This window comes from Pristiophorus japonicus, chromosome 2 (genome assembly GCF_044704955.1).
Source record: "Pristiophorus japonicus isolate sPriJap1 chromosome 2, sPriJap1.hap1, whole genome shotgun sequence".
NCBI lineage: Eukaryota > Metazoa > Chordata > Chondrichthyes > Pristiophoridae > Pristiophorus > Pristiophorus japonicus.
Genome location: NC_091978.1, coordinates 212,494,860 through 212,519,075, shown reverse-complemented (window position 1 = coordinate 212,519,075; position 24,216 = coordinate 212,494,860). Strand labels below are relative to the sequence as shown.

At 43.6% G+C, this 24,216-nt stretch overlaps 1 protein-coding gene across 1 annotated transcript in view; it reads left to right on the top strand.

Annotated features, from left to right (window-relative positions):
* The window catches only part of LOC139229730 (ADP-ribosyl cyclase/cyclic ADP-ribose hydrolase 2-like), a 46,280-nt gene that overhangs the window by 2,319 nt on the left and 19,745 nt on the right, over positions 1 to 24,216 (top strand). Inside the window, exons 2-7 of the mRNA XM_070861279.1 lie at positions 8,391 to 8,520; positions 9,193 to 9,328; positions 10,231 to 10,313; positions 14,896 to 14,972; positions 17,883 to 17,975; positions 20,400 to 20,431. Coding sequence (XP_070717380.1) covers positions 8,391 to 8,520; positions 9,193 to 9,328; positions 10,231 to 10,313; positions 14,896 to 14,972; positions 17,883 to 17,975; positions 20,400 to 20,431 — 551 coding nt within the window. The remainder of the gene's footprint in view (positions 1 to 8,390; positions 8,521 to 9,192; positions 9,329 to 10,230; positions 10,314 to 14,895; positions 14,973 to 17,882; positions 17,976 to 20,399; positions 20,432 to 24,216) is intronic.

The window sequence follows — 24,216 nt, the reverse complement described above, 5'->3', positions numbered from 1 at the left end:
AATGGCTACCAACAGCTCAGATGAGAAATACAATGCTAGAGACAATTGGGATGACTTTATAGAAAGGCTCCAGCAAAGCTTTGTGACCAAAGACTGGCTGGGCGACGATAAGGCAGACAAGAGAAGAGCCCATCTCTTGACCAGCTGTGGCTCGAAAACATACGCTTTAATGAAAGACCTGCTGGCACCCGAGAAACCAGCAAGCAAGTCATTTGAGGAGTTCAGCACACTGGCGAGAGACCACCTGAAGTCAGCGAACAGCCTACACATGGCCAGACACAGGTTCTACAAATACAGACGCTGTGTGGGCCAAAGCATACCCGACTTCGTGGCGGAACTTCTGGGGCTGGCTAGTTCATGTGGGTTCCCTGATGAACTAAGGAGAGAAGTACTGAGAGACTTTTTTATTGAAGGAATAGGCCACGCAGGCATATTCCGAAAGCTTATAGAGACTAAGAACTTGACTCTAGAGGCAGCAGCACTGGTCGCACAGACGTTCTTGGCAGGCGAAGAAGTAACGAGGCTGATCTATACTTCGGGTACAACAACCAACGAGGCATCGGAACAAGGGGTTCACATTGTGAAACAAACCACTACCCCCACACACAGACAAAGGCAGGAGAGCAGGCCTTCAACAGCAGAATGTGGCGCCAGAAGCCATCAAAATCAAGGGCCACATGAACGGCCAATCACACCTCATCAACCCACAATGCGAGCAATCAACAACAGATTGAGAGAAGCTCAAGGGAGATCAGCCAGATGCAGCTCATCCTTCGGAAACAATGGAAACGGTCTGTGTTGGAGATGTGGGGGAAGGCACTCAACCAGGGTGTGTCGATTTCAGCATGCCATTTGCAGAAACTGCAACTACACAGGGCATCTGGCTCACACGTGCAGAAAAACAGCAGCTTGGCTGGTATACGAATCGGAAGGGTCGGAAAGTGGACCAGAAGATGGTTGGAACAGTGCACGGGACGCCGAGGTACAGCGGGTTAACACGATCAATGTCCACTGTCCTTACACCAAGACGCCTCCAATTATGATGAAGGTTCTACTCAACGGGATACCCGTCAACATGGAACTGGACACAGGGGCCAGTCAATCCCTCATGAGCGTTCAACAATTTGAACAGCTGTGGCCGCACAAAAGCAACAGACCAAAACTCACAAAGATCGACACCAAACTAAGGACCTATACTAAAGAAATCGGCCCAGTCCTTGGCAGCGCCATGCTCTCAGTCACACACAAAGGGATGGTGCACCGACTTTCCCTGTGGATTGTCCCCGGGGATCTCCCAGCCCTGTTGGGGAGAAGCTGGCTAGCAGAACTTAATTGGAAATGGGATGATGATCACGCCATGTCGTCAGAGAAACGGACCTCCTGCTCAACAGTTCTAAGCCGTTTTGAACATCTCTTTCAGCCAGGTGTGGGCACCTTCAAAGGGGTTAAAGTTAGAATCTACATCACACAGAATGCGAGACCGGTCCATCACAAGGCTAGAGCTGTGCCTTATGTGATGAGGGAAAAGATTGAAAATGAACTGAACGGCTTCTGCGGAAAGGCATAATTTCTCCCGCAGAATTCAGCAATTGGGCAAGCCCCATCGTCCCAGTCATGAAGCCTGATGGATCCGTGCGAATCTGTGGGGATTACAAGTCTACCATAAACAGAGTCTCCCTACAGGACCAATACTCGCTGCCCAGAGCGGAGGACCTATTTGCCACGTTGGCTGGAGGAAAACTTTTCTCGAAACTTGACCTCAAATTTGCGTATATGACGCAAGAACTGACAGAAGAGTCTGAGCTACTCACCACCATCAACATACATCGAGGCCTTTTTGTGTACAATCGATTCCCATTCGGCATCAGGTCGGCAGCTGCTATATTCCAGCGCAACATGGAAAGTCTGCTCAAGTCCATCCTGGGGACGGTTGTGTTTCAAGATGACATACTCATCACGGGCAGGGACACCGACTCTCATCTCCGCAATCTTGAGGAAGTACTAAGTCGATTGGATTGGGTAGGCCTAAGAGTTAAGAAATCCAAGTGTCTGTTTCTCGCGCCTAAGGTTGAATTTTTGGGCAGAAGGATTGCCGCTGATGGAATGCACCCAACCGAATTCAAAACCGAAGCGATTCGCCTGTCACCCAGGCCCCGGAATGTCTCGGAACTGCGCGCCTTTCTCGGGCTACTCAATTACTTTTGGCACTTTATGCAGAATTTGAGCATGCTGCTGGAGCCTCTCCATGTGCTACTCAGAAAGTGGTGCGATTGGTTTTGGGGGGAGGCCCAAGAATGCGCTAACATAAGGCACGCAACCTTCGATGTTCCAAGAGTGTTTTAGACTTTTTTGACCCAGGTAAAAAGTTAGTCCTTACGTGGGATGCATCAGCGTACGGGGTCGTGTGCGTTTTAGAGCACGTCAATGATGCGGGTGAATTGCAGCCCCGTTGCTTATGCCTCCAGGTCACTTTCGCGGGCGGAGTGCGGGTACGGTATGGTTGAGAAGGAGGCGCTCGCGTGCGTGTACGGTGTCAAAAAGATGCACCAATACCTATTCGGGTCCAAGTTTGCATTAGAAACCCACCACAAACCCCTCACGTCCCTACTATCCGAGTGCAAGGCAATCAACGCCAACGCCTCGGCGCGCATTCAGCGGTGGGCACTCATGCTGGCGGCTTACGACTATACAATAAGGCACAGATCAGGCACAGACAACTGTGCTGACGCACTTAGCAGGCTACCCTTGGCGACCACAGAAGGGTCCGACAAACAGGACTGTGAGATGGTCATGGCAATCAATGCCTTTGAATCCACAGGTTCACCCATGATGGCTCGCCAAATCAGAGCCTGGATGACCAGCGACCCCACGTTATCTCGAGTTAAAAGATGCGTTTTAACCGGTGACTGGGCAGAGGCTCGCGATGCCTGCCGCGAGGAGGTCTAACCCTTCCATAGGCGCATGGCATAAACTCTCACTACAGGCAGACTGCCTGATGTGGGGCAGCCGAGTAGTTATGCCCTTACGAGGCAGGGAGGCGTTTGTTCGGGAGTTCCATCGCGAGCACCCGGGGATCGTCCTTATGACGGCCATAACCAGATCTCATGTCTGGTGGCCTGGCATTGACGCGGACTTGGAGCTCTGCGTCGTCGGTGCACCATTTGTGCCCAACTCAGTAATGCCCCCAGGGAGGCCCCCCTTAGCCTCTGGCCTTGGCCCACCAAACCGTGGTCGGGGGTGTATGTAGACTATGCGGGCCAATTCATGGGCAAAATGTTCCTCGTAGTCGTTGATGCATTTTCAAAATGGATCGAGTGCACCATTTTAAACTCGAGCACCACCTCCACCACTGTGGAGAGCTTTAGAACCATGTTTACAACGCACAGAATTCCTGACATATTGGTCAGTGATAATGGTCCGTGCTTCACCAGCGCAGAATTTCACGATTTTATAGTTGACCACAGTATAAATCACGTTAAGACGGCACCTTTCAAGCCGGCCTCCAATGGCCAGGCAGAGCGAGCAGTGCAGATCACTAAACAAGGCATGCTCAGAACCCAAGGTCCCACGCTGCAGAGCTGCCTGTCGCGACTGCTGCTGGCATCCAGATCTCGTCCACATTTGTTGACTGGGGTTCCCCCCGCACAACTATTGATGAAACGAACCTTAAAGACCAGGCTCTCGTTAATCCTCCCAGACCTGCATGAAATTGTTGAGGCAAAGCGTCAAAAGCTAACTGAGTACAATGACCGAAATTCGAGAGGGAGGTGGAATGAGATAGAGGACAAAGTGTTTGTGCTAAACTATGGCAGGGGTCCCAAATGGCTTGCAGGGACAATAACAGACAAAGAGGGAAACAGGCTACTGGTTGTACAAATGGACAATGACCATACCTGCCGGAGTCATGTAGACCAAGTAAAAAGTAGATTCACTGATAACACTGAAGAACCAGAGGCAGACGACAATGTGGAACTCACACCACACCTGGTGGATAGACAGGTGGAACAACCTGAGGAAAGGGCAGTCTCAGCAGACAGCCCAGGCGAGATACCAGCAATCACACCGAATGAAAAACAGGCACCAGTTCAAACAACTGAACTAAGATGCTCCACGCGAGAGCGCAGACCACCTGAGAGACTGACTCGATAAAGGCAATAAGATCTTGGGGGAGGGTGATGTCATGTATCTCATATTACTGTATATAACTTTATCTTACCAGGCTATACATGACTGTAACTGGATATGACCTGTAACAATAAGCATACCTTACCACCAGGGGTGCACTTGCAGGAGACACTCCATACCTGTCCCACTGTGGTATATAAAGGGAGGTCCCAGGCAAGTGCAGCACTGGAGAGCTGGAATTAAAGGTGCAGATCCTGAGTGACCCTGACTTCAGCATGTGTCTCGTGTCAGTCAGTACATTAGATTCAGAACTTAACAACAGGAGCATCCAGCAATGCTTCAGTTTTTAAATTCTCACCCCTTGTTTTCAAATCCCTCCATAACCTCGCCCCTCTCTATCTCTAGCCTCCTCTAGCCCTACAACCCTCTGAGATCTCTGCGCTCCTCCAATTCTAGGTTCTTGCACATCCCCAATTTTCTTCCACCATTGACGGACATGCCTTCAGCTTCCTCGGACCTAAGCTCAGGAATTCCATCCCGATACCTCTCCGTCTCTCTACCTCTCCTCTTTTACATACCCCCAATCCCATGTGCTTTAACTTTGCACATTAATCTCTTGTGTGGGACCTTGTCAAAAGCCTTCTGAAAGTCCAAATATACCACATCAACTGGTTCTCCCTTGTCCACTCTACTGGAAACATCCTCAAAAAATTCTAGAAGATTTGTCAAGCATGATTTCCCTTTCACAAATCCATGCTGACTTGGACCTATCATGTCACCTCTTTCCAAATGCATTGCTATGACATCCTTAATAATTGATTCCATCATCTTACCCACTTACCGATGTCAGGCTTACCGGTCTATAATTCCCTGTTTTCTCTCTCCCTACTTTTTTAAAAAGTGGGGTTACATTGGCTACTCTCCACTCGATAGGAACTGATCCAGAGTCAATGGAATGTTGGAAAATGACCGTCAATGCATCCACTATTTCCAAGGCCACCTCCTTAAGTACTCTGGGATGCAGTCCATCAGGCCCTGGGGATTTATCGGCCTTCAATCCCATTAATTTCCCCAACACAATTTCCCGACTAATAAGGATTTCCCTCAGTTCCTCCTCCTTACTAGACCCTCTGACCCCTCTTATATCCGGAAGGTTGTTAGTGTCCTCCTTAGTGAATACCGAACCAAAGTACTTGTTCAATTGGTCCGCCATTTCTTTGTTCCCCGTTATGACTTCCCCTGATTCTGAATGCAGGGGACCTACGTTTGTCTTCACTAACCTTTTTCTCTTCACATATCAATAGAAACTTTTGCAATCCGTCTTAATGTTCCCTGCAAGCTTCTTCTCGTACTCCATTTTCCCTGCCCTAATCAAACCCTTTGTCCTCCTCTGCTGAGTTCTAAATTTCTCCCAGTCTCCGGGTTCACTGCTATTTCTGGCCAATTTGTATGCCACTTCCTTGGCTTTAATACTATCCCTGATTTCCCTTGCTAGCCACGGTTCATCCACCTTCCCTTTTTTATTTTTACGCCAGACAGGAATGTACAATTGTTGTAGTTCATCCATGCGGTCTCTAAATGTCTGCCATTGCCCATCCACAGTCAACCCCTTAAGTATCATTCGCCACTCAATCCTAGCTAATTCACGCCTCATACCTTCAAAGTTACCCTTCTTTAAGTTCTGGACCATGGTCTCTGAATTAACTGTTTCATTCTCCATCCTAATGCAGAATTCCACCATATTATGGTCACTCTTCCCCAAGGGGCCTCGCACAATGGTATTGCGAATTAATCCTCTCTCATTACACAACACCCAGTCTAAGATGGCCTCCCCCCTAATTTTCCAACATTCCATTGACTCTGGATCAGTTCCTATCGAGTGGAGGGTAGCCAATGTAACCCCACTTTTTAAAAAAGGAGGGAGAGAGAAAACAGGGAATTATAGACCGGTCAGCCTGACATTGGTCGTGGGTAAGATGATGGAATCAATTATTAAGGATGACATAGCAGCGCATTTGGACAGAGGTGACATGATAGGTCCAAGTCAGCATGGATTTGTGAAAGGGAAATCATGCTTGACAAATCTTCTGGAATTTTTTGAGGATGTTTCCAGTAGAGTGGACAAGGGAGAACCAGTTGATGTGGTATATTTGGACTTTCAGAAGGCTTTCAACAAGGTCCCACACAAGAGATTAATGTGCAAAGTTAAAGCACATGGGATTGGGGGTAGTGTGCTGACATGGATTGAGAACTGGTTGTCAGACAGGAAGCAAAAAGTAGGAGTAAATGGGTACTTTTCAGAATGGCAGGCGGTGACTAGTGGGGTACCGCAAGGTTCTGTGCTGGGGCCCCAGCTGTTTACACTGTACATTAATGATTTAGACGAGGGGATTAAATGTAGTATCTCCAAATTTGCGGATGACACTAAGTTAGGTGGCAGTGTGAGCTGCGAGGAGGATGCTATGAGGCTGCAGAGTGACTTGGATAGGTTAGGTGAGTGGGCAAATGCATGGCAGATGAAGTATAATGTGGATAAATGTGAGGTTATCCACTTTGGTGGTAAAAACAGAGAGACAGACTATTATCTGAATGGTGACAGATTAGGAAAAGGGGAGGTGCAACGAGACCTGGGTGTCATGGTACATCAGTCATTGAAGGTTGGCATGCAGGTACAGCAGGCGGTTAAGAAAGCAAATGGCATGTTGGCCTTCATAGCGAGGGGATTTGAGTACAGGGGCAGGGAGGTGTTGCTACAGTTGTACAGTGCATTGGTAAGGCCACACCTGGAGTATTGTGTACAGTTTTGGTCTCCTAACCTGAGGAAGGACATTCTTGCTATTGAGGGAGTGCAGCGAATGTTCACCGGACTGATTCCCGGGCTGGCGGGACTGACCTATCAAGAAAGACTGGATCAACTGGGCTTGTATTCACTGGAGTTCAGAAGAATGAGAGGGGACCTCATAGAAACGTTTAAAATTCTGATGGATTTATACAGGTTAGGTGCAGGAATAATGTTCCCAATGTTGGGGAAGTCCAGAACCAGGGGTCACAGTCTAAGGATAATGGGTAAGCACTTAGGACCGAGATGAGGAGGAACTTCTTCACCCAGAGAGTGGTGAACCTGTGGAATTCTCTACCACAGAAATTTGTTGAGGCCAATTCACTAAATATATTCAAAAAAGAGTTAGATGTAGTCCTTACTACTAAGGGGATCAAGGGGTATGGTGAGAAAGAAGGAAGGGGGTACTGAAGTTGCATGTTCAGCCATGAACTCATTGAATGGCCGTGCAGGCGAGAAGGGCCGAATGGCCTACTCCTGCACCTATTTTCTATGTTTCTGTGTTTCTAAGACCATCCAAAAAACCTACCTCTTGGACCAAGCTTTTGGTCACCTGTCTGAATATCTCCTTAAGTGGCTGGGTGTCAAATCTTGTTTGATAATCACACTTGTGAAGCACATTGGGACATTTTACTATGTTAAAAGTGCTATATAAATGCAAGTAGTTGTTGTTCAAACTTTATACCTTTTATTTGTCTGATCCCTATTTTATCTTAACATTAACTGGGCTTCCATTTTAGAATCCAAGCACATTGCGTTACTAACTTTGGTTGGACATTTCATCATTGGGCCTGTCACCTCCAACTGTCCTGCCCCACACTACAGCCCAAGGTCACCGAACGCGTCCATCCTTGTAGTACACCGCCTTCCCACACTAATTGGAAAATCAACAGACTCTTTGCTCCTGATTGGATCATTCCTTTTCCCTTCGTTATTATAACTAATAAACAAAAGCGTTCAAAGAAAATGAAAAAACACTTTTAAAAAAAATGCCGCTATAATTTTTCTCCCAGTTGCTCTCAGCAATTCGTCTTCAATTCCTTAAAACTCCACGACAATCCGGGAAGGTTGCCAACCCTATCTAGGTTATAAATTTGCTGCAATGCCTGATAAACCCAAGTTTTCATTTTGTAAAATATGTATTTATACAGTTTAGGAACAAATGGATCTTGCTGAAAAAATGCTAAGGATGGGCTCATGGTTTGTGTTTTGATACCTTGGACCAAAATGAACATGCTGAGCTCTATTGTGTATGCATTATTGTTTGTAATTTGTTCTCCACTTTATTACTATTTACCTGACTAATGATAACATCTGTTACAATTGAACACAATGTAAGATTGCTGGTTTTCTTCCTGTTGTTGAGCAGGAGTAGGATCAACTGTAGATATCAAATATACATTTGAGAATGGTCATTTTATTTTAGAGAAAAGAACTGCTCAGCAATCTGGGAAACATTTCGAAATGCCTTTGTTTATAAACACCCTTGCAATGTGAATCCAGTTGACTATGACGCTTTTATCAGGCTGGCACTGCATGATATCCCTCAGGATAAGGTAAGCTTCATTGATAACATGGAGTCACTTTTTTATCATATCATTCAAGCTGAATCGGGATTTGCTATTTTGTGTAATGTAAAAAGATGTGTAGTCCTGACTCCTTACCCCTTGGTGCTGTAGTTCAGGCGTGGACTGTGTAAAAAATGTTTGCTTCTGTTATTTTCAAACATTAAGAGGACTACAATTTCGCATTTTGTGCCATTTTGTTTCTGCCTGGAAAATTCTGACATGGTGAAATGTGTACACTTTCATCGGAGGATTATATAGTTGTTCCGCAAGTAGTATGTGCCAGAGCGAATTGATTTATATTGCCTTTGGTCACTAAATGTCAGTGACATAGTTGACCTAGTGAGATGATCTCTTATTTTGCCCTTTCCAATAAAATCATAACAGCATTCGAGAAAAACATGCTTGGAATTTCATTAGAAATAGAGGATATCTCTACATTGTATTAACACATTTGTGCCAGAGGGAGTCTTTCATCCTGGTGGTAATGGATATGAATCATTCAAGTCCACGTTACTATAGTAGCTCTGGGCCCATAATGAACTGAGCACCATCTCTCCAAGCCATTCAATTTCTTGATAACTCCAAAAAGGCTCTCCTACTTTCCTTATTTATATGGAATAAATGATGCAACTGTTAACTTTTAAAAAAACTTAATTACAGGCATTATTCTGGGAAAATACCAAGCTTCTTGTGCATAGATATTCAGATAAAACCAGACGGATGATGCCTCTTGGTGAGACTCTGATTGGTTTCTTGGCAGATGACTTGGACTGGTGTGGACAAAATGAATCTCCAGGTGAGACACATGAACATTGCATATGTTTAATGTTCTTAATAATAATACCAGGTAAAGATTACAGTGCATTACAAAGTCATGCCAGAAATAATTTGGGGCTAAATTGTATTGTGAATGTGCGTTCATCAGGAAATTGATAATGAACCATGCCTTACAGTATCTTTTTCTTTGTTCAGCCAGATCAGTCTGATGTGCATGGAAACCCATCACTACGTTTAAGAGTCTCCAAATGGAGTGCACACACTCTCTTCATTGGGACACAATGCTCAAGGCACAATATATTCCAATTACCCATACTGAGTAATGGGCCATCACGATATCCTTTTGCAAGGCCATCCAGTGATCTGTGTCAATGTTGAATCTGCTTCATCACTCAGCACGTTGGTTTAAGGCCTCAACTGAAAGACAGTACCTCCAACAATGCAGCACACACTCAGTACTACACTCACGTGTCAGCCTACATTATGTGTTCAAGTCTCTGGAATGGGACTTGCAACCACAACTTTCTGCCTGCAAGAGTGCTACCACTGAGCCAAGGTTGTTACCTAGATGACTGGCCATTACCTAAATGATTGCCGAATACAATGGATCCAGCTAGTCTCTTTCTTGACCTCATTGCCTAAAGTCTCAAGGGTTCAAAAACATCAATTGAAAAGAGAGTGGCAAGCTACAAAGTATATGTAGGATTTTCCATACTGAAAGTGGGTTGTAGTCTTAGCGATAAAATATGCAATGAATACCAAAATCCCTCCCCCATTAAAGTAAGTGGACAAATAACTCTCACAAATATTGTAACGTTGCCTCCTACTAAACCGGCATGCATTTATAGTCAATTTAGACTGACATCAATGTCACCATTAGAATATTCTAACTTTTATTGATGGTATTCTTATTGTTTGCAGGCATCAATTACCAATCCTGTCCCACAACAACTGAATGTGAAAATAACCCAGTGAATTCCTTTTGGAAAATAGCATCTGAGTCTGTAAGTTGTTTTTCGAAAAATGCCTTACTGAAGTTGCGCACAAATATTTTCTATGTCTCCTTCAAAAGGAAAGGCATGATAAATTTTCTGTTTCTTATACTCGCAACCATATAGGCATGCAAATCCATACCTTCTCAATGTTTCAATCATTTTTTTATTCAGTACTTCCATTATAGTTGCAAATTATAAAAATACTTCTATTCAGGAGTAAATCACAGCAAGTGATTGAGAACATGTATTTTATTAACTGTTATCATTGTTATATACGAATGCAAGTATTTGATTCTCATGTTTGTCCATCTTTGAATCTGATTGTGTGTGTGTGTGATGCCCCATCTATTGTACTTAGGCTGTCCAAATGTAAACTGAGAAGGCCTCACGCTGGATTTCAACGGTCTGTGCCAGTGGTGAAATTCTAAGATTTTCTGAGAAATCTTATGACCTTGTATCTTTTATGCCAATAATTTCAACAGGCATAATCTTACTCATTGGGCTGAAGTTTTACCTGTGAGTGGGTTCAGGTGCGGGGGTGGCTGCGTAGCAGGTCACCATCACGAACTTTCCATAAGTGCGCTCTCCACTCTGTGTTTAACTTAACTAGCTCACTTGACTGATTCATGCAGGTTTCCCAGCCAATTAACTGGAGCAGGTCTGATGATATCACAGATGACTCGCCTTCATCTTACCTATTTAAAGGAGCCTTGCACACATGAGAGTTGAAGGTTGTTGTAGGAGGGTATGAGGTGGTTGTGAGAGGTGCCTATCGCTGTTACATCCAATACATTGACTGTGAGGGTGCAAGCATTTATAGTCAGTCTCAGTGCCAGAAGTCTGTGCCCAGGTTTTCTAATTCTTCCCTGGAAATCCTGCTCCAGGGAGTGAGATCACAGAAGGAGGTCCTCTTCCCTGGTAATGTACACACTGCCTATTTCAGGTTCAAAAATCGCCAAAGACCAATCTCTAGGCCTACGTATTTGAAACTCTTTGTTCATTCACACCATTCAGTGTCTTTTCTTTGTGTGTGTTCTCACATTCATTGTATTCTTCTCTGAAAATGTATTACCTCACACTTGTCCACTTAAGTTTTATCTGCCATCATGGTAGAGGAGAGGTAACCACATGTGTAGGCCAAACTCAAAAGCGCTCCCACATGGAGCTGGGAAAGTTACAGAGGAAGGGTGAGCAAGGCCCTGGAGGGATTTATATACAAGGAAAGGAATTTTGAAATCAATCCACTGGGTACTGGGATGCCAGTATAGGTTAGTGAGGGCAGTGGTGTTAGGTGAGCAGAATTTAGTGTGCAGTCACAGAGTTCTGGATGAGTTGGAATTTGGGTAGGGTGTAGCTTGGGAGGACATCAAGGAAATCATTAGAGATGGCAAGCCTGGAAGTCAGAAATGCATGAATGAAACTGGTGGTCGTGATATAGGGATGAAGACAGGCAATATTGCAGAGGTGTAATACTACATAGACCTAGTCTTCTTCACAACAGACCCAAGCAGCTCATTTTACAGACACAGGAAGGAAGGGACAGAAAGAGAGAGAAAGAGATACCATTGACCAGAATCTTAACTGGACCAGCCACATAAATAGAGTAGGTCAGAAGCTGGGTATTCTGCGGCGAATAGTTCACCTCCACAGCCTTTCCACCATCTACAAGGCATAAGTCGGGAGTGTGATGGAATACTCTCCACTTGCCTGAATAAGTGCAGTTCCAGCAACACTCAAAAAACTCGACACCATCCAGGACAATGTAGCCCACTTGATTGGCACCCCATCCACCACCTTAAACAGTCACTTCCTCCACCAGTGGCACACCGTGTCTGCGTGTGTACCATCTACAAGTTGCACTGCAGCAACTCACCAAGGCTTCTTCGAAGCACCTCCCCAACCCGCAACCTTTACCACCTAGATGGACAAGGGCAGCAGGTGCATGGGAACATGTCCACCTCCAAGTACCCAACCAAGTTGCGCTCCATCCTGACTTGGAAATATTTCGCTGTTCCTTCATCGTCGCTGGGTCAAAATCATGGAACTCAATCCCTAACAGTACTGTGGGAGTACCTTCACCACAAAGACTGCAGAGGTTCACGAAAGCAGCTCACTTTCTTTATTACGATTTACGAGGATGTTGCCAGGACTGGAGAATTTTAGCTTTGAGGAAAGATTGGATAGGCTGAGGTTGTTTTCTTTGGAACAGAGGAGATTTAATTGAGGTGTATTAAATTATGAGGGCCCTAGATAGAGTGGATAGGAACAACCTATTCCCCTTAGAAGAGAGATCAATAACAAAGGGGCATAGATTTAAAGTAATTGGTAGAAGGAGCAGAGGAGAATTGAGAATTTTTTACACCCAGAGAATGGTGGGGGGTCTGGAACTCATTGCGTGAAAGGGTGGTAGAGGCAGAAACCCTCATCACATTTAAGAAGTACTTCAATACGCACTTGAAGTGCCATAACCTACAAGGCTGCAGAGGTGGAAAGTGTGATTAGGCTGGGTAGCTCTTTTTCGGCTGGCATAGACACAGCCGAATGGTTTCCTTCTCCGCCTTAAATTTCTATGATTTTATGAATCTATGGTTCTCGAACAATTAGGGATGGGCAAAACAGTGACGCCCATATCCCATGAATGAGTAAACAAAAGGTGGTAATTGACAGTCTTGGCAATAGACCAGATGAGACTTAGAGCTTAGTTCTGGATCAAGATTGTGCAATGCTGAGTTTAGCAAAAGGGAGCAGCCAGGAAAGGACGTGGTATTGGGGTTTAGGTAGTGAAGTTTCAGACGAGGGCTGAAAAAGATTGTTGGTGTTGAGATTGCATTTAGCTTCGCACTACATTTTAAAAGTCAAATTAAATGTGTATTACATAATCGTTTCCAGGCTATTGTTTTGTTTTAGTGATTCTGCTGGTTTTGAATTATAGTAATTTTATATTTAAAATTGTTACTTGCCTTTCCCATCTTTTACCAAAAATTAAGATTTGGTGTATCAGCAGATCTGTCAGTTATTTTTTTTAAGCATTTCATGAGGTAGGTCTTCTCAACTGGCAGGCAGTCCAAACTGACGTGATTGGTCCAGTGTCAAACGTCACTGGTTTTCAATAGTATTAAAGAACATAAGAAAAGTCATGGATGAGAAAAGGTAATTTGGTACATTGAAGATATCTCTTTGGTACCATGACTCTTTCGCTCTCTGTTATTTTAATGACCGCTAAATTATTTCCCCTCTACAATCTTGGATGGCAAATTATTCCAAAAAATTAACTAACTTCTTCTCATCGTGGTGAGGGAAAGTTGGAAACAAATGAATTGAAGTTATGTGACACTGAAATTAAAAAAGATACCAAAATTATTATTGAGTCAATCGGGATGAAATTTAACCTGGGCGGGAATGGAAAACAAGCACTATCGCCTTGGTCACCTGTGAATACGCCCCTCATGATTTTAATTTCCACTGACTGCAATAGAACCTAATATTAGGCGCATCATACAGCAGGCATCAAAAGCGATTCTGCTTGCTCTGTGCCCCACCTGGATCAATTTCACCCCATTATGATTATAAATGGTGGATAAACATTGGCCCAGAATTTGCGGTGGGTAATGAGGGCAAACTATCTGCATTCGCCGTCATTACTCCTCTGAAACTGACCGCAACTTCAGGATTTAGCACATGCGCATCTAATCTCGGAAATCCTGAAGTTGTGGTCAGTTATTCACTGCTCTGACACAGGCTGCACTGTGGATCTCCACTCCGTCCCACTCTTTCCCCCCCACCCTTCCGCCATAGCCGGCAATCAGTAGAACTGACAAAACTTAAGCTTTTCTGCGCTAATATCGCTGTTATTAAATGTTAAGCCTGATTGCAATAGGTGTAACTGGGGTTTTAACAGCGTATTGAATATTACATTTCAGTTGTGGCCCTAAAAAATAATGTTTATACTTATGGATTGTCAAATTTTTCCATTATGATAAAAATTACAATTTTAAAAATGTAATTTTTTAAAAAGTTTTTTCATGATATTTGAGCTTTGTAATATGTTTTAAAAGTGCAAATAATTCAGTGCTTTTCATTTCCTGGTTTGCTATTATGTTAGAATTCTTTAATGTGATTGGCTGCTTAGACAGCTTGCTGACATCACTGCAGCTCTTCACTGGGGATTCCTAATACATGGCGCTACAATCAATTGCACATCAAGAAAATAAACTTCTCACCACAGAGATTGTGAGATATCTGTGGGCAGCTTTCTTTGAGGTCAGCGGCGAGCGCCTTAACTTCACCACTGACCGCAAATTATGACCCAATCTTTTTGGTGTTTAGTTTAAAATATATTTGGGATTTCAAAAATGTTATCATGAAATGTTCTTGTAACTCATTATTGCGCAGTTTGTTGAATGACAAAGATGAAGGGATGTTAATTTATATGTTTGGAATGACACTTATCACGAGCCTCATTCATAATTTAATATAATTATAAACGATAAAACATTGAATTATAGCTACCAATATAAGTTCCGAAAATTCTGAAAATGTCTTCATTTACTCTTCACTAAATACATTTCCTAAATTTGCCATTTCTTTTCAGTATGCAAAGGAGGCAGTGGGCATAGTGAGAGTGATGCTGAACAGCTCAGTTTCTGATGGAGCTTTTCCAAAAAATGGGTAATTGAAAGGGTGTCACAAGTCTGTCAGAAAGTTCTGTGAAAATTGATCTTATTTTGAACTGCCCATTGAACAAGTTAAATGTATCAGCTTAGCACTTCTGTTCCTTTGGGGTGAGGTCAGGTATCCCAGTACCTGAGGGTCCCGAAATTAGGGCAGAACCTGTCTATTTGGGTTTTAATGCCTTCATTGGTACACATAATTTCCGATGGAGTTAAGTGTAAGGAGTTCCTAGAGGGGTTCATAGGCTCATCCAGAAATCCCATCAGATATGGCCAATTGTATGTATGTCTGCAAAGAGCAGGCATATATGCCAAACTGGGCTTTATGTGTGTCCTACGAAGCAGAATTCAAACAACAGTCAATCCACAGGGATTGAGTACTGTTTGAATCTAGGGCCGACTGCCCAGGGAGCAGGCAATTAGGTTTTCTAACTGCATTGTCAGATCAGCCTGTGTTGTCCTCCCACAGGGTGGCAAAGTACTGTTCCGAAATCCATCCATGTCTGATGAGTGGGCTCCCACTCACAGCATTACTGCTGCTCCCAGCTTGGCAGGAAATACTGCACCATACTCACCCCATCTACGAGTCCCCTTCTCTCCATCCCACCTTCGCCCCGGTCACCCCAACCCCCAGTCTACTACTAGGGTTGAAAGCATTCCTGGAGGTTTCATCAAGTGAAGTTCTGATCACGTGACACGTACAAATGTATTATATTTCACTTCTAAAGGTTGGGTCCCCTGTAGTTGAGTATCTGTGCTTATGGTTTCACACCAGCAGATGTTGTATGAGAAGTTCCAAGTACCAGGCAGCCACCCATGAGCAGGCAAAGAGGGGAAACCAAGGGCTCGGAAGGGGGAAAACCAAAGGCGAGGAAGTGATTTACAAAGGGGAAACCAGAGATGGGAGGAACATAAATTCCACCAGTAACTAATGGTAACTCACTGAAATGGCACTGATAATTGAATAGTAATACTGGTAACACTGCGATATCCTTCATAACCAACAGTAATACAATAACTCACTGATAATCTATATGTATCTGTTATTAATGGGTGTAATGTCCTGATATCCTATCTTTAACTAGGAGTAATCCTATAACTTACTGATATTCACCCTGAAAATACAACTAGAATCACCCTGCAATGCACAAGGTATGTTTAGGCTACCCAGTCAATGCTGCTTTTAAAAGGCTTAGAGTTAGAATTTCCAAACAATCCACCAGCGCCCGATTGCCACCCAAAATATCGCTAAGATTCGCAAAATTATCGCCGGCGAAAAACTCCCCCCAAAAAAGAAAAAAATCTGCCCCGCAAAAAAAATGGGATTTGCATCTCGATTCTCGCCGAAAAATGGAACCTTGGGCCGATTTGGTGATTCGTAAAAAAAAAATGGGCTATAATGAATAAATTTACTAAAAATTTACACCGAGGCTACGGTTGGGGAGGAGAAAAATACAAAAAATATTTTTTCAAAAAACAAAATAAAAAATCAAAAAAACATTCTCAGGACCATTTTCACTTAAATCACTACAAGAGAATTTAAAAATAATTAGTAAAAAAAAACAATTACTTACCTTTTTCTTGCAGGGTTGCTCACCTACCGCCCAGCTCCACTGATTCTCGTGGGAGATTATTTTTATACTTAGTTATGGGTCACCACTGAGCCAAAAATCACGCCGTGGCGATCTATGAACGGTGCACACCCACAGTCCGCTCCCCAGTGCTGCCTCTCAAACTGCTGGCACAACTCAGCTGGGGAATTTTTTGCCGACCCGGTTCTCATCCAAAAACAACCAATACCGCCGAGAAACCGGGCGGTGAAGCACTGGAAATTCTAGCACTACATCTCGCTCCCTATTTTCTTGATCTCTGGTTTGGATTCAGGTTCTGTGCGAAGGTGACAAATCTGAACTGGGAATCTCAGTCAAAGCCGATTTGTACTTGGATTTCACACGTCACAACTGCGTGGCACTGACCTAAACCAAAGCAAGGGACGACACAAAGGGCAGCATGCTCGGTGCTTGGGGCTCTTCTCACAGGGGACAGTCTGCTAAACTCAGCTTAGCACCAACATTTCTGAACCACTGTCTGCTCGGACTCAATAAGGAGAATATTAATAGAATGAAATTACAGCACAGGCCATTCGGCCCCTTGTGCTGGTGCTGGCACGCTCTCCTGTAACCCTGTTGCCCCCAGTTCTTTTTATATTCCACCTTTTCAAATATTAGCCCATTCACTTTTGATGAAGGATCTCATGGTCTATTAGACAACAGTTCAAGAACCTTCCTCGTCCCTTTCCCCTTGGTTCTTCCAGTAAGAATCTCTGGTCTCAATCCCCTCGTTCCCTATTCACCCACCAGTGGAAACAATCTTTCACTATTTCACCTCATTTCTGCCAGATATGCTGGATGGTCACCCACTTGGAGAGTGAAGAGGTTGGTGGTATAGTCTTTGCATCTGGCCTTCCTCAGATCAAAGGGTATACAAACCTGGAGAAAGTTTCTAAATTGCTGCAAAATGTTGCCTACACTTTAGCAGCACCTGTTAGTCCTTGTATTCCTTCAGCAGCATTCATACAGTGGTTGCAACCAGTAAAATGTGACTTCCTTTGATAAGACAGGTATTTCATTTGGAAGTTGAGCAAACTTGAAGCAACACCTGCCCCTTCCCCCCGCCCCCCGCATCCCGCCCTCCCACCCACCACCACCCCTCCTCCCGATCTATATACAATGTTTTGAGTCCCAGTGTTGAATGTGGAGTTACACATGACAAGCTTGCTGGACTGGGTGTTAGTCTCGTCAGTGTGGTGCTGATGCAGATAACACCAGCGCCAGGTTAAACAAAATAGGTCAAAATATACAAGCTACACTGAAAAGTATATATATTTTTAATGTTTTTCTCTCTTCAGGTTTTTTGCTAAACATGAGCTTCCGAATTTGAGAAAAAGCAATATCTCTGAAATACAGATTTGGGTCATGAACAATATCGATGGACCTGATAGGTAAAGATGTGCTGTCTCTAATACTTGTCAACAGAAATATATATTTTTAACCAAACACAACAACATGGTATTATTTAGTTATCCCCAGTCTAAGCAATTTGAATTTAATAGTTAAGTTAGGAATCGCTTTGGTATATTTTCCAATTGGATTGTATCAAATTCCTGCTTGCCCTATTTTAATACAGGCAGTTAAATATTGCAGCATATAATGTATTTAGAAATGGATAGGGAAGGAAGTTGAGGTGGTAGGGCAGCTGATTTTATCAGAAATATCATAAAGGCAAAAGTAAGAAAGGACATAACGAACAGTGCTCGAAACCCAAACCAAATGATTGAGGCAAAGGATAGGAAGTGATCGGTCACACTATTATGGGTATACTACAGATCACAAAATAGTGGAAAGAAAATGGAGGGAGAAGTATGTAGGCAAATATATGAAATATATGCATATAACAGAATCATAATCATGGGAGATTTCAACTACCCAAAAATAAACTGATCGTTAGAGGGAGTGAAAGGGGAGAAACAGATGGAGTTTTTACCGTGTGTACAAGACTCCTTTCTGACCCACTATATAATAGGCCCAACAAAAGTGAAGTACTGCTAGACTTAGTAATGGGAAATGAATTAGAGCAGATAATAGCAGTAAGATTTAGAGAACATCTAGGGAGCAGTGATCACAATGTAAGTTTAAAGATAATGATTGAGAGAGATAAAGATAGTACAAAGACTAAATTAATAGATTGAAGAAAAGAGAACTTTGAGGGAATGTGGATGGAGCTAAGGGAAGTAAACTGGAGAAAAAATTGACAAAGAAAGAAATTATATTTATATAGCACCGTTCATAATCTCAGGACTCCCCAAAGCACTTTTCAGCCAATGAAGTACTCCTGAAGTGCACTCACTGTAGTAAACACAGCAGCCAATGTGTACACAGCAAGGTGCCACAAACTGCATTGAAATAAATGAGCAAATAATATGTTTAGTGATGGTTTGAGGAATAAATATTGGCCAGAATACCAGGGTGAACTCCCCTGCTTTTCTTTGAATAGTGCCATGCGATCTTTCATATCCACCGAGGAGGGCAGACTTGGTTGAACACCTCATCCAAAAGAGTGTACCTCTGGCAGTATTGATTTGGAGTATCAGTCTAGATTTTGTGCTCAAGAGAACAGCAGTGACCAGTATTTAATGGGGAGATAATAGCATTAAGGAGAAATATATTCCACTAAAGAATAAGAACAAAGTAACCAAGAATGAGATGCCATGAACAAATAAAGCGGTGAGAATAAAATTGAATCTAAAACAAAAGGCATATGCAATGTACATAAAGAACAAAGGAGAGGATGTCACAAGGGAATATGATGAGCTTAGAAAAGAGTTTAACAAGACAAGAAGTAAGGAGACAAAATATGAATTTAAAATATCAAATAATATAAAAAGAAATAGTAAAGTTTCTATAGGCATGTTAAGATAGGGATAGGGTCACTAACAGATAAACAAGATAAACTCACAGGAGATGATACTGAAATAGTAGGAATAATGAATGGATGCATTGCTTCAGTTTTCACTGGAGAGGCTACCAAAGAGGAAATAACAACAGTAGAAGAAGTCAAGAGAGACATCACAACAGTTAAGATAGAAAGAAAGGAGACACTAGACAAACTAACCAAACTTAAGGAGGACAAATCCCCAGGTCCAAATGGATTGCACCTGCGGATAATCAAAAACTAAATTGGAGAGAGATGGCAAAGGCACAAGTAACCATTTATAAAAATTTAAGCAGATAACAAAATGGGATGGGATCTTGAGAAGATGAATATAATAAAAAAATGTCAATGTGAATTTCGAAAAGGAAGGTCATGTTTAACCAACATTATTTTATACTTTGAAGAAATAACAGAAAGTGTAGACAAAGTCAATGCAGTGGATGTGGTATATATGGACTTTCAGCAGGCCTTCGATAAGGTGCCACGTGAAACTCATGACAAAGATCAGAGTGTGTGGAATCAGTGGGCATGTAGCACCATGGAATGAAAGATGGCTGCAAAACAAAAAACCGAGGAGAGGAGATAAGGGAAGTTTCTCAGTCTGGCAGAAAGTGGGAAGTTGTATCCCGCAGGGATCCATACTGAGACCACTTTTGTTTACGGTACACACAAATGATTTGAACTCAAAAGTAGGAGGTAGTGCATCAAAATTTAAAGTTGATACCAAATTGGGGGATATTGCTAATAATCTGCAGGACTGCACCAAAATACAGAAAAGCATAAGAATTGCTAGACAAAAATAGATTATGGTTCATCTAGTTTGCCTTCTACCATCCTGGTAGTTTCAGGATGGTAAAACAGGCTTCCAAGCATGGGAGGATAAATGGCAAAAGTAAATTCAATATAACAAGTGTGAGATGGTTCATTTTTGTAGGAGGAATAAGGAGGCCACTTATTCATTGGAAGGTAAGAAACATAAATGAGTTCGGGGAGAAAAGAAATCTGTGAAGACAGACACTTCGAACACTAAAAGTAGGAAATCAAGTTGAAAAGAATAATTATCATGAAGCATTCAAACAAAATAAGAACATAAGAACATAAAAAATAGGAGCAGGAGAAGGCCATATGGCCCCTCGAGCCTGCTCCGCCATTTAATACGATCATGGCTGATCCGATCATGGACTCAGGTCCACTTCCTTGCCCGCTCTCCATAACCCCTTATTCCCTTATTATTTAAGAAACTGTCAATTTCTGTCTTAAATTTTTTTCAATGTCCCAGCTTCCGCAGCTTTCTGAGCAGCGAATTCCATAGATTTATAACCCTCTGGGAGAAGAAATTTCTCCTCATTTCATTTTTAAATGGGCGACCCCTTATTCTAAGATCATGTCCTCTAGTTCTAGTCTCCCCTATCAGTGGAAACATCCTCTCTGCATCCACCTTGTCAAGCCCCCTCATAATCTTATACGTTTCAATAAGCTCACCTCTCATTCTTCTGAATTCTAATGAGTAGAGGCCCAACCTACTCAACCTTTCCTCATAAGTCAACCCCCTCATCTCTGCAATCAACCTTGTGAACTTTCTGTCATCTGCCTCCAAAGCAAGTATATCCTTTCGTAAATATGGAAACCAAAACTGCATGCAGTATTCCAGGTGTGGCCTCACCAATACCCTGTACAGCTGCAGCAAGACTTTCCTGCTTTTATACTCCATTGCTTTTGCAATAAAGGCCAAGATTCCATTGGCCTTCCTGATCACTTGCTGTACCTGCATACTAACCTTTTGTGTTTCATGCACAAGTACCCCCAGGTCCCGCTGTACTGCAGCACTTTACAATCTTTCTCCATTTAAATAATAATTTGCTCTTGGATTTTTTTCTGCTAAAGTGCATGACCTCACACTTTCCAACATTATACTCAATCTGCCAAATTTTTGCCCACTCACTTAGCCTTTCTATGTCCTTTTGCAGATTTAGTGTGTCCTCCTCACGCATTGCTTTTCCTCCCATCTTTGTATCGTCGGCAAACTTGGCTACGTTACACTCAATCCCTTCCTTCAAGTCGTTAATATAGATTGTAAATAGTTGGGGTCCCAGCATGGATTCCTGCGGCACCTCACTAGTTACTGATTGCCAACCCGAGAATGAACCATTTATCCATACTCTCTGTTTTCTGTTAGTTAGCCAATCCTCTATCCATGCTAATATATTACCCCCAACCCCATGAACTTTTATCTTGTGCAGTAACCTTTTATGTGGTGCCTTGTCAAATGCCTTCTGGAAGTCCAAATACACCACATCCACTGGTTCCCCTTTATCTACCCTATTCAGTGCATCCTCAAAGAATTCCAGCAAATTTGTCAAACATGACTTGCCCTTCATAAATCCATGCTTGCTCTGCCTGACCGAATTTTGCTTTTCCAAATGTCCTGCTACTGGAGTTCATTTCTGGAAAGAAAGAAAAATTTGATCTATTTAGCAACTTTCACAACCACCGGACATCTCAAAGTGCTTTACAGCCAATTAAATACTTTTGGAGTGTAGTTACTGTTGGAATGGAGGAATGGAGGAATAGAAATCAAAAGCAGGGAGGTAATGGTAAATTTATACAGAACCATGGTTAGACCATGATTACTCAGTGCAGTTCTGGGGGGTTAAATTGGATAAGGCCCAAAAATGGGCACAGGGATTACAATGCATGACCTGTCCATGCCCGTTGAAAGTAGTGCAGGCAGCATGCAAATTCATGTTGCCTGCTCATTAACATGATTGCAGCACTGAGATCAGTGTTAAATGTGTTGCTGCTTGGCTCAGCGCTCAACAGTGGGCCCAATAACATGTGGATTCTTCCCTCTATTTAAAGGTTGCTTGCAGAGTGAAAGGCTGTCTGCACTTCTTAAAGGGGAGGTGCTTTGTGAGAGAAGAATCTCATTCGGACTACAACTGGAACTTAGCAATGTCTCAACAAAGCAGAGAAAAGGCACCTTGATTCTCTGATGCAGCACTGGAGGCCTTGGTGCAGGGGTGTGCAGGTCCTCTACCCACAGGGGGTCAGGAGGCCTTCCATACACACTGTTCGAAGGCAGTGGGAAGAGATCGCAGAAGCTATCAGTGCCACCTGTCTTTACTCCAGGACATGGATCCAGTGCCGAAAGAAGTTTAATGACCTCACACGAGTGGTCAAGGTCATTGATGCATCTTCAAATGCTCTATCTCACCAACTGCACCATTAGCCTCACACACTTCTCAATGTATCACACCCTCATCGCTCACCTTCTATCAATCATGACTCATACTTCACAATTACAGCTTCACCTCCCCCTCACTTACCACTGTTGCAAGCCTCACACCCACATCACACACCTTGCACACAATGCTAGCTGTTCAGCCATGACTCATACTCATAGGCAGTTCCTTGAAATCGAAGAAGACTTGCTTCCACCCTCAAAGTGGGTTCTCAGGTGACTGTACAGTCCAATACGGGAATTACAGTCTCGGTCACAGGTGGGACAATCGTTGAAGGAAAGGGTGGGTGGGGAGCCTGGTTTGCCGCACGCTCCTTCCGCTGCCTACGCTTGTTTTCCGCATGCTCTCGGCGACGAGACTTGAGGTGCTCAGCGCCCTCCCAGATGCTCTTCCTCCATTTAGGGTGGTCTTTGGCTAGGGATTCCCAGGTGTCGATGGGGATGTTGCACTTTATCAAGGAGACTTTGAGAGTATCCTTGAAACATTTCCTCTTCCCACCTGGGTGTTATGTCTTTGGATGCTCTGATAATGACTCCACGAGGCAATGTGTTGCACTTGAACAGTAGTGACAGTCCTTTATTGATAACTCCAGAGTGAGGATCGCACCTGGTGGCCTGCCTTTTATACTAGGCCAGGCACACCTGTACAGGTAACCTGCAAGTCTCCCACTGCGGTGCCCTCTGGTGGCACACCTTGTAATAGTACAAGCAGTAACCATGTAGGATACATGACATCACTCTCCCCCAAGCCTTTAGTGCAAATCACCTCTACATTGACTGTGCTCTGGGCTTAGCTCTATCTGGTTGACCCTTGGTGGGTCGTTTCTATCTTGGGTGAGTGGATGGTGTTTTGTTGGCAGTGGAGTGCTGGTGGTTTCTGTTTGTATGTCCATGACCACTCCATTTCTCCCCCCCACATATAGATTATGTCAGTGGCTCATTGCATTCATGTGCATTCAAGTTCAGAAAAACATTTTGCATTTACATCATTGCATCTGTGGTACAGTTGTGAGGCAAGCACATGTGACTGGTGAGATACATTCTTGATACATACTTGGAATCGGTGCTGGTGTCAGCACCGGTGCGTGAGGACAAACTAGTGCCAGAACTGCTGGATGGTGTCCGAGTAGTCTGGTGGCAGCGCGGTGCCCAGTGCTGGCAGTGGGAACCCGGTTGGCTCAAGTTGCCTGCTCTCGGGGCTTTTGCCGTTGTTCCTAGCGTCGGGCAGGTTCACAGATGCCTGTGACCTCCCTGTCCTTTCCTTACGCCCTGGGTCACTGCTGCTCCCTGAGAAGCAATCATCTAGCAGTGCACAGGGATCTGCTGACTCACTTGCCTGGGCGTTATTTGGTTTGGGATCCTGGCTTGTCCCGGTCCCATTGGGGGAAGTGTTGCGGGTGACCCTTCGTTCCTGGGTATGGCCTTGGTGGCGATAGGGTCTGGGGGCTGCGCCTTAGCACAGTTTGCTCTTTCAAACTCCTGGTGGTTGATGCCATTAGGAGAGTAGGAG